The sequence below is a fragment of the Eptesicus fuscus genome, chromosome 7, assembly GCF_027574615.1.
Source record: "Eptesicus fuscus isolate TK198812 chromosome 7, DD_ASM_mEF_20220401, whole genome shotgun sequence".
Lineage (NCBI taxonomy): Eukaryota > Metazoa > Chordata > Mammalia > Chiroptera > Vespertilionidae > Eptesicus > Eptesicus fuscus.
This window is the reverse complement of record NC_072479.1, coordinates 107,707,093-107,718,094: the sequence shown is the minus strand read 5'-3', so window position 1 is coordinate 107,718,094 and position 11,002 is coordinate 107,707,093. Positions and strand designations below refer to the sequence as shown.

At 51.1% G+C, this 11,002-nt stretch overlaps 1 protein-coding gene across 1 annotated transcript; it reads right to left on the bottom strand.

Moving 5' to 3' along the window:
• On the bottom strand, positions 1-9,864 carry LOC103298696 (zinc finger BED domain-containing protein 4). Its single transcript, XM_054719658.1, has 2 exons — positions 9,694-9,864; positions 1-5,661 (listed from the first exon to the last, which is right to left on the bottom strand). The coding sequence occupies exon 2, from the start codon at positions 5,330-5,332 to the stop codon at positions 1,802-1,804; it is 3,531 nt and encodes a 1,176-aa protein (XP_054575633.1). The 5' UTR covers positions 5,333-5,661; positions 9,694-9,864; the 3' UTR covers positions 1-1,801.
• Between the last annotated feature and the right edge of the window lie 1,138 nt (positions 9,865-11,002).

The following is an 11,002-nucleotide window of genomic DNA, read 5'->3' as shown; positions in this document are numbered from 1 at the left end:
TCCAACAGTAGAAAATGGCAAAGTTTAATTTCAGGGAACTGAGTTCCCCATTCATAAATATACAAAAACATAGTCAATGCAAAGTGAGATTAATAACAGGGACAGTATTTTGAGGAAACAACTTTTCTAAAATGGCACAGGCAATGAGTGACTTATTTCACCCAGCATATTTATTTGGTGTGAAATAAGAAAATGAACCTTTTCTAGATGTTGAAGCAAAAATTCTGAAGACATTATTGTTAAAAGAATCTGACAACTGACACTTCATTCTGATGTCCCTGGGATTCTAAAATACCCGTGATAGCTGAATCTTCTGTATTATAAGAAAAATCTAAACACCTAAGGCTATTCTTACAACTATAACATAACATTCTTCCCTGTTAATAAACCACCTCTTCTACAAAGAATTTTACACGTGATTTGATCAAACGGGGGGCACTACACACATTTCAAAAGACAGCTTCAAAGTGTAGAGACACTAAGTCAGACGCTTGGAGGTTCAATCACCAGAACTGCTGTACACCCGTCATGTGGTCCACGGGCAGGTCAACAGGCAGCAAGGACCATGTTATAAATAATCGGATGTCCCCGAGTTAACACCATGTGCAACCTCAACACAAACACAGAACATGGGGAAGTTCTCCTTACCAACCGATGTAACTGACATTCCATGATACTTTTGTTTAGTTTTGTCTTCAAATGCCACATCTCTGTTGTAGCGAACAGTATCTTCCAGAATATTCTCTGCACTCCTCACATACATGTAGGGTTGCAGGTAAAAACCACTCAGGATGGCTTCTACTCCACCTATTTCCAGATTTTAATTGACAGCCACAAAGGCTGTTTTGTTGCAACTAAAGCAATTTTTAACTAAAATACAGTACCTGATTTGTTTTTACATAATTAAAGGCTACAGAATAAAATTGTTTACATCGCCGAAACCGGTTTGGCTCAGTGGATAGAGCGTCGGCCTGCGGACTGAGGGGTCCCAGGTTTGATTCCGGTCAAGGGCATGTACCTTGGTTGCGGGCACATCCCCAGTGGGGAGTTGTGCAGGAGGCAGCTGAATCAGTGTTTCTCATCAATGTTTCTAACTATCCCTCTTCCTCTCCTTTCCTCTCTGTAAAAAAATCAATAAAATATATTTTAAAAAAAATTGTTTACATCTACTCTGTCTTCTAGTAAAATGAGTTACTAACCCCTGCTTTTTATTTTGATAGTTTATTAAAGCTGGGGACAGGGAAACATGGAAGGATTTGGAGAGAAGGAGCAACAGGAAGAGAGACTTGGTGGGGCTTCGGTGGCTCACTGGAAGTCAGAGAAAGGTGGTAGCCTTGGAGACAGGCTCAGGGTGCCAACCTGGATTCGAGGCTGCTGCCCACCACTCTCCTACTTAAAAGTCTCATGGGATCCCTTAGAGTTTAGGAGATGCACACCTGAGAGGGGTGAAGAGGAAGAAGGGAAAGGCATGGGAGTGCTCCCAGGAGAAGAAAAAGGTCAACTCCCAGTTTTTAAAAAACTTTATAGTTATGGGTTAAAATCTAACCATCCTGTTTCATAATTAACAAGAAAGGTTATTTCTAATGGCTTCGAAAAACACACCGCAGTACCTGGCTTGAAGGACTAGGAGTAAGGCACATATAGACATTACGGTGAGACTGCAAGAGAAACTCAGTGTGGACCTGAGAGTGCCTGGTCTGATGTCCTCCTTGGCACCGACTGGTGCCAACCAACAGCCTGTGACAAACAGCTGGTGCCTAAAGAGCAACAACATCTTTAGCCTGGTGGCTCCATTGTGATTTCAATACTGAAAATATATTAATGGAAGATTCACTTTCAAAAAGATAAGTTTTTCAAAATGTTCCATCATGAGCCTGGACTGGCCAAAGCTACCGTTCTCAGTGGGTGTGCTGAACAGCCTTTCTGAAGGGACAATGCTCGGGGGACAACCCAGAAACCTGACGGCCAGGGCTGAGAGTCCCGGCCAGGCAGACTTCTTCAGGTTCCAGTAGGTGAGCGGGTCACAGCTGTGTTCAAGCACCTCCTCCTCCAGGTAAGACAGCACCATGGCCTCAGGCACCTTCATCTTCTCTCTCGGGCCTTTCTTTTTTATCTTGGCCATGAGTGACCACAGGCTCTCGTCCCCACTGCAGTCTCTCGATGGGGAGCCTGGAGCACACCCATTGGAGACAGGTATGTCCTCTGAGGTAGAATTCTGCATTTCTAGTTCCCTGATTAAATCCTGCTTGTACTGCTCCGCCTCCTCCTCGGAGAACAGGGAGGCTTTGTAACGAGGGTCCAACAGTGTGGCAAAGATGTACCTGGGATCGTGGAGGGTGGCGGACAGTCGGCTCACCATGGCTTCCTTCAGAGACTTCAGCATGGTGTCGATGCCCATGGTCTCCTCAAACAGCATCTCGACTTTTCTGTTCAGAATGTGGATCATGGGGATGACCTGGCTGAGGGTAGACATGTGGCTGCTCATCTCCCGACTCGCAGCGTCAAAGGGCTTCAGCGCATGACACACAGACTTCATGACCTCCCACTGGTCGCAACTGATCAGTTCTCTGAAGTTACACTCGATGGACATCTCGTTAATGGCTCTCTTCTGCTCAATGAGCCGCTCGAGCATATGGAACGACGTGTTCCATTTGGACGGGACGTCCTGAATAAGATGGTGGGGCGGCAATTCATACTCCTTCTGCAGCTCTGCCAGTTTCTCTTTTGCTGCATGTGAGCGCAGCACCCGCTCACATATCTTCCGAGCAATGCTGAGTAAATTCTGCACCATTCTCTGGCTTTTAATGGCCTCGTTGACAATGAGGTTCACCGTGTGACTGAAGCACTGCACGCTGGAGTGCTCCCCTTCATTCAGCGTCTTTCCTATGCTGGGATTGTCAGTCACTGTAATGCCAACCTGAAGGCCAGTGGATGTCACCCAGGCCTCCCACCAACATTCCAGCTGCTTCTGAATGCTGTTGCCGCTATAGTCGCAGTCAATCTGTGACACGTCTAACAGTGCTGAGCAGTGGTGGTCCTCACAGTGAGGTCGGACCGACGACTCAAAGGTGACCCAGTGAGCAGTGAGTGTCAGGTACTCCCGGGTCTGGTTACTCATCCATATTCCAGACGTGAAGTGGACCACACCACTCTCTGCCTCCTTAAGGTGTGACATGATGATCTGTTTCACATTATCATACATTCCGGGGATAGCTGTCCTGGAAAAGTAGGAAGGGGAGGGCAAAGAGTACTGAGGTTTCAAGTATTCGAGCAGCCGGTTAAAGCCAACATTATCAACAAAAGAATATGGCTGAAGGTCAAGTGCAATCATTTCAGCTATGAGACTTGTTATCTTTTTGGCAACTGGATGAGAATCATACAACTTCTCATCAGTGTCGTCAAAGGAGGAAGCTCCTGACAATCCTGCACTCAGGGGCACGCTGACGCCTGGAGAAGACGGCAGCATGGTCTTGGGCACGTCGGTCTTCAGCACGCTGCCGTGGAACCTTTGCAGATGCCTCAGAAGACAGCTGGTGCCCAGGTTAGTCGGCTTCTTGCCCCTGCTTATCGTCCGGCCACAGTGCAAGCACACGACTTTAGTGGGGTCTGCAGAGCAGACAGAAAAGTGATTCCACAGCTTGGAGGTCTTTTTGCTGTGAACGGGAAACAGAACTGGACTGCTTTTGGTAACCACCGTGGGAAGGTCAGTTAATTTGGAGGACGTTTCTGTGGATGCCAAGGTGTTGTATGGAGGATTTGCCAAACTAGCCCCCAGGAAGCCCTTTTGGTTCCCAACAACTTCTGGGTGGCGCCTGTAGAGATGTCTCATCAGACAGCTGGTGCCCACGTCACCCTTCTTTCCTCGACTGATGACACAGCCGCAGTGTCTGCACACCGCCTTCAGACTGTCCATGGGGGCGAGGGAAAAGTGATGCCAGACCTCCGACTTCAGTCTCTTCATCACCTTTTGATTCTGTTGGAATACAGCACCAGACTCGACCATGTGAGGGCTCGACCCATCACCCTGCTGCTTCTCAGGGGAGGACACCAACGAGGCCTCGCCCACATCATCAGAGGATGACAGCACTGATGCATCTTCCATCGGCGAATCCCCAGGCTTCAGACGTGCTTGCAGGTGCTCAGTCAGCTGGTCAGGGGAGGAGGACGCCGAGGGGAACTCTTGTACCTCATTGCCTGGCGATGAGGACACAGGGCTTGGATTTCCCTCCTGAGGTAGGTGGGTGGGCAGCAAAGTGGTGGGTGCAGAGAAGGGTGGCGTAATAGCTGCACCTCCACTCTTCTCCTGCAGCACGATGGCGCGGTGTGCCCGCCACATGTGCCGGATGAGGCAGCTGGTACCCAGGTCCTTCCCGTTTTTCCCTCTGCTGAACTCACTCATGCAGTGAATGCACACGGCCTTGGAGCTGTCCAGAGGGGACAGGTAGAAGTGCTTCCAGACCGCAGACCACCTTCGCGATCCAGAGGTGCTCTTTGGAAGTGGAAGGCTCTTTTCTGGCCCACTCTCTGCAGAGTCGTCACACTGGGCAGTGGGGAGGGGTTGGGGGGGCTCCACCAGGGCTTCTTCCTGCCTGTACTTCTCAGAGGTGGACACATCAGAGGAGACCTCTTCAGAAGATAGGACAGATCCAGATTCCTCTGCCACTTGCTCAGAAGACGGGATCTTGGAGGCTATTTTCTGGACAAGTTTGATGGGTGACAGTACGGTGCCCTGGTCTCCAAGGGGTGTGGGCTGAGGAGGGAGCAGCGGTGCAGGGCAGGAGAGGGAGGCCAGGGTAGACACACTGCCTTCCTCCTGGATGAGTGCTGTGGGGTGCGCCCTCCTCACGTGCCGCATGAGACAGCTCGTGCTCAGGTCCTTCTCGTTTTTGCCGCGGCTGAACTCTTTCATGCAGTAAACACACAATGCCTTCGTTGTGTCCTGAGGAGAGATGAAGAAATGCTTCCAGGCCGGAGACTTCTTCCTGGAGTTCATGCTGCGGCTGGACAGGAGGCTCTGCGTCATAGCTTCCATGGCAACATCGTACAGCGTGCTGCTGTACTGTGAGAACAGGGCCCCGTAGTCGTCCTCGTGGTCGTGGTCGGCAGGGAAACACTTCCCCGGGGGCTTACAGCTGTAGCTTGCTTCTCTGATCTCTGCCTGTTCATCACCACTGCCAGCTGCTTTCCTGTCCTCTTGTTCAATCTTCAAGTCCACTCTTTCCAAACTGTGATTCGGAATTCCATCACCTTCCTCTTCTATTTTAAAATTTATTTTATCAGAAACAAAGTCACCATCCCCTTTGGGGGGATGGGTTTCCTGGTTATTCTCCATGACTCACCATAACTATTCTGGCTGTGTCATCCTGTTGCTATCTCAGGTTGGTAAGAAAATGATCCAAGTTCTCAGTTTGCCCCCAGACGTACATTATCTTCAGTGTTTTCAAAATAATTATATCTTTCGGGATGTTCATGAATATGGCTAATCGTACATTTTAGTGGAAAACAGAAGATGTAACTCAGGAGCACATCATCTCAGGGCGCAGACCACGCTTTCCAGGAGTTGTATAAAGTACTTCTTGGTGCAGGTGCAAATTCATGCTGTGCAGACCTGCTTGTTGCTTTGGAAACAGGAATGCTGCCATCTTGATGGTCCTGCATTACCTACAAAAGATGAAATCAGGTCAAGCACTTAACTGATTTACACATTTCAACCTTGTAGTGCCAGGGACCTATCAGCCTCGATTTGCATAGTAAAAAAAATTTCTATAATGGTAAATTAAAATAGAAAAGCTCGTTCTTTGACTTTTTTACAATTCACTTACGCAATGAAAATACACCCAAACTGGACAATAAGTTAAAAAGTAAAGATAGAAATTTAAATTCTAATCGCCTATTATTAAAGGATTGGGGCAACCCAGAAAAACCCTGCATGGTATACAGAGGTTGGTTGAGGCTAAAATTGATGTCTGTATCCGCCATCCATGTATTGGAGGCACCTGCTGCTCCTATAATCAGCAAAGCTGAACTCCCTGAAATCAATTTCATTCCCCTTTGCTATCAGAAAGGACACATCAATTAGGAGCTAAGAAGCCTGCAGCTAATCTCTGAAACAACCAATTCACAGACTAAACACTGAATGTCATACAGACAAGGAGGTCCCTGCTTAAAACTCATCCAATATGTTTAAATCTATGAGTTTATAATACCAAAATAAAGTCAACTGGTCACCTTTGGAGGATGATAGAAAAATGACTCATTATTTTGAAAACGGATGCAGAAGTGAGCATGAAAGTGAGAATTCTCATGGGTGGGGTTTCCCATTCTCAACCTGGCAGTGCTTGCTCAGACTTGGTGACTTACCAACGTAAGGAGCACCTTTCAGTTAATGGTCTTAAATGCTTTTATAACAAACTAGAGGCCCGGTGCATGAAAACCATGCACTGGAGGGGGGGTTCCTCTACCCAGCCTGCCCCCTCTCACAGTCCGGAAGCCCTCAGGGGCAGGAGGCGACTCAGAGATCAGGGGAAGGTGATGCCCCATTACACCTTGCTCCTGCCACTGCTGGCAGCGCAAGCCTCAGCTGGCCCTGGTTACCTGAGCTCGAGCAGCCCTGCGTGGCTGGGCAGCCCCCATCTGAGGCTTGCCTGTGCCTTGGCTTGGCCCTGGGTGGCTGGGGGGCTGGAGCTGAGGGAACTGGGGGACTCTGGAGGCAGGCCTGGTGGCTGGCCTGGCCTTGCCACGCACCTGCTGCCCCGGCAGGGCTGAGGGGACTGGGCGCCGCCATCTTGTGGCTGTGGGTGCCACCATATTTGAGGGTGGGGCAGTCAATTAGCGTATTCCCTCTTTATTAGATAGGATATATCAGTGATGGGCAACCTTTTGAGCTTGATGTGTCAAACTTCACCAAAAAACTGAGCATAACTCGGGTAGTGTGTCACTTTGAGGAAAAAACTAACTCCAATACTCTAGTCGCAAATGTTTCATCCTCAGGAGCAGCAAATGTTTCATCCTCGGCATGTGGCCGCGTGTCATCAGAAATGGCTACGCGTGTCAGTGCTGACACGCGTGTCATAGGTTCGCCATCACTGGGATATATAGTATTCAATTTAGAAAAGTCTATTTTTCCATTTTTCATTCAAATTGAAGCACACTAAATAAAAACTACACCAAGATACCAGGTCTCACTGGATCTGACGGGCAAAGAACCAAAAGCTTGACAACCTCTGTCATGAGGCTGTGCAGAGTCCTTGTGGGGTGCATACTCATGCGGAAGACCTTGCATTTACCTATGGACCCAGCAATCCCAGTGCTAGAAACAGACCCTGACCACGGCCCTCACCAAGTACAAAACAACATCTGCCCAAGATTAATCCCCGTGGCACTCCACAGCCACAGGTTCAAACACAATCACTATAGACTGACGCACTCATAGACACGTTGAAAAAATCAGCAAGACACACAAGTGTAAACGGTACTTGCAAGCTGTTATGAAAGACAGGAGGGAAAGCAAGGGCAGCTATAGGTGTGTGCATGCCTATTTATGCAGGATAAAGCAGAAATAGAAATGGCTGTCTGTAAGTGTGGGAGATCGGGATGGGCCTGAGATTTCTGATCACATCTCGTATAATTTTTATTTTGAGCCATGTAATTATTTTGTACATAAAAATAAAATTTAAAAAATTCCAGCCCTAGCTGGTTTGGCTCAGTGGATAGAGTGTTGGCCTGTGAACTAAAGGGTCCTGGGTTCGATTCCAGTCAAGGGTACATGCCTGGGTTGCAGGCTCGGTCTCCAGTGGGGGGCATGCAGGAAACAGCCAATCAGTGATTCTCTCTCATCATTGATATTTCTCTCTCTCCCTCTACCTTCCTCTTTGAAATAAATAAAAATATTTTTTTTAAAATTCCAAATTCAAACCAAAGAAACCTAATTGTATATCAAAGAGGCAGTATAACCACATACAAAAGAATACTCATCAAGGGCTTTAAAACATGGTACTTTAATTATCCATCTTAAGCAGGACAAAGGTGACTCTGAACAACACAGGTTTGAATTGCCTGGGTCCACTTATAAGTGGATTTTTTCTTTTTTTTAAATTTCTTTATTGATTAAGGTGTCACATATTTGTCCTCATCCCCCCATTCCCATCCCACACCCCTCCCCACGGATGCCCCCACCTCCCTGTTGTCCTTAACCATTGGTTAGGCTCATATGCATGCACACAAGTCCTTTGGTTGATCTCTCCCGGATTTTTTCAATAAATACCCGTAGTACTGTTTCTAATCTGTAGTTGTGTTGATCTCCGCCATTTTATACAGGGAACCTGAGGAAGGGGGGTCGGGGGCGGTTGGAACTGATCCCCCGTGAATACCAAGGGCCAACTAAGTTTCTGGGGAATCAAACTCCATACGTGGATTTTCAACTGCATAGGGGGTTGGTGTTAATATTCTTTGCACAGCATGAGTTGCTCATGTGCATTAAAGAACAGAGCAGTGTTCACAGCCAACATCAGGATTTAACTGGAACAAGTGTCAAATAAGCGCCTGTCAAGTGGGCTACAAGTCTGAGCTTTCTTCCAACGGAGATGAACTGTGTCCTTTGAAACTATTTGAAGCTACATAGACTGTCTCTCACTCGTCCTAGAGCTTTTCCCGAGAAAATGTCCATCATGACAAGCAGACAGAATCTAAGGATTACAGTTGGCACATTCCTCGTGGACATCCCAGTGGGAACCCTCCGAGTCTGCAGCCAAACTCCTAAGCAGATTCCTCTCTCAAGACAATTTTGTTTTGTAACCAAAATTAATGCGTAATTGAAATCTGGTTCATTCATGGCACTAAAAAGGAAGTCCTACTAAGTCCTTCCTAGTGCCCTACTTTTATCAGTTACTGAGAAAACATCAAAAATTAGTGTTTCTATAGTAAGTCACAAGGATGTCCTTACTTTATTTAGCAAACTGGCCTCATTAAAGTCTAAAGTGGAAATTTTTTAATGTCCTTTATTTTATTTTTTAAATGTTTTTTATTGATTTCCGAGAGGAAGGGAGAGGGAGATAGAAACATCAGTGATGAGAGATCGGCTGCCTCCTGCACGCCCCCTCCTGGGGATCCAGCCGCACCTGCGAATGTGCCCTGACCAGACTCTCACCCCGACCTCCTGGTTCACAGGCTGACGCTCTACCCCTGAGCCCCGCGCCGGGCTAACGTGGATTTTTAAAACTATGCACTTCACCTGATCACAGTCACTTCAGAACAAACAACTCCCCTTTTCACGGGCGCGAGGACGCACTGAAGAGCCGCTTCCGGGGCTCAGAGATGCCGGCGTCTCCTTTGACCGCCTCAGCGGTTCCGTCCACACAGCCCGCCGCCCGGGACCCGCGCCCCGGGGGCGTCGTCCGGCGGTGGTCTCCGCGCCCGCCCGCTGTCAGCCGGGGCCGGGGCCGGCCGGGGGCGGGAGGGGCCGCAGGACGGCGGCCCAGTCGGCGGCCCGGGCGGGGTCCAGGCCCCGAGAGGCCGCGTCCGCCGGCCCCAGCCCGGCCTCTGCCCGGCGCTGACAAAACCGCGGGGCGCGGCCCGGCCTGTCCCCCAACTCCGGCCACGACCCCGGCCTCGGCCCGGCCCCGACCCTCGGCCCCGACGGCCGCGCTGGGCGCGAACTCGCGGCTGAGGCGGAGCCGGCTCCGTCCGCGCACTCACCGCGGGCGGAGGGCTCGGGCGGCGGGTCCCGCGGTCTTCGGACCACGGACGCGCGGACGGACGCGCTCCCATTCACTAGCCGCGGCTTTGTCAGCCCCGCGGCCCTCCCGCCGCCGCCGCCGCCGCTGACCGCCAGGCTGCCCTCGACGCCACGAGACGGCGCTCCCCTCCCAGAGCCCCGCGCGGCGAGGGGCGGGGCCGGGGCGGGACTGGGACGCGCAGGCGCAGTGCGCACCAGTCGGCTGAATCCCCGGGACTCGCAGACTAGAGGCTCCGGCTGCGGCTGCCGAGAGCGCCCAGGGCGGACTGCGCAGGCGCCAAACTCGCGCGCCGCCCCGCCCCGCGCAGCTCCGCCGGGTGGGCCGCACCGACCGCGCAAGCGCAGTGCCCAGGCTTCGGCGCCCACCGCGGGAGAGTCGGGAGAGGTGACAAGTGCAGTTTGAGACGCGGGTCCCCCTCGGGCGCACTCCCTCGGTTCGAGTCCTCAGCTGCTGGGTCCCGAGCCCTGGCGGGGCAGGTGCGCTCTAGGCTCGACCGGCAGGTGCGCCCGCCGCGGCCCTTTGGCGTGTTCCCGGATGCCGGCCCGCACCCAGCCGGCGGGCCTTGGAGCGCCTGAGCCTCGAGGACGCGACGCCCACCCGCGGGAGACCTGCCCCGCGTTTCCTCCGCCGGGTGACGCAGCGCCCGGAGGCCGCTCACCTGGGAACGGCGCCCAGTTCCTGCTTCTGGCACCGGAGCCCCGAGGGCCTGGCAGCCACGTGCTGGGTGCACTTGAGCCTTTCCATCGAAGGCGATAAGGTGCGGTCGTTGACTCAACGATTACTGGCCTAGTTTTGTAAAGTGAGATCATGCGCCCCTTTTGCCCAGAGCCCTCCATGGCTCTCATCCCGCCCTCCCACCCACAGCCTGGACAGCCCCCTCCTCTGCACCCCCTTAGCCCACTCATTCCCCTCCCTCCAACCTCGGGAGCCTTCCCTCCATGACTGAGCCAGGCAGGCAAGAGCTTAGCACCTCACACCCTCGATAATTGGCTTACTACCATAGCCCGACGGCAGAGTTTTGTTCTTGCAGTTGTAAAAATTCTCCAGTTAGTAGGTGTCCGCCATTATTACAGTGTATGTTGACGTGATTCCCCATTTGTCTTTTGATTGCAGGTGTTCTCATCTTGAGGTTTTCGTGTTTGTGAGTCCCTCCCCGCAGCATAGCTGGGAGGTACCCCTCCAGGAGTTCAGCCTCATTTTCTCTCGGTGCTTCTGCAGTTTCTTCTTCACGTGTAGACCTCTGCCTTGTTTTGGGTTTTGTTTTTGTA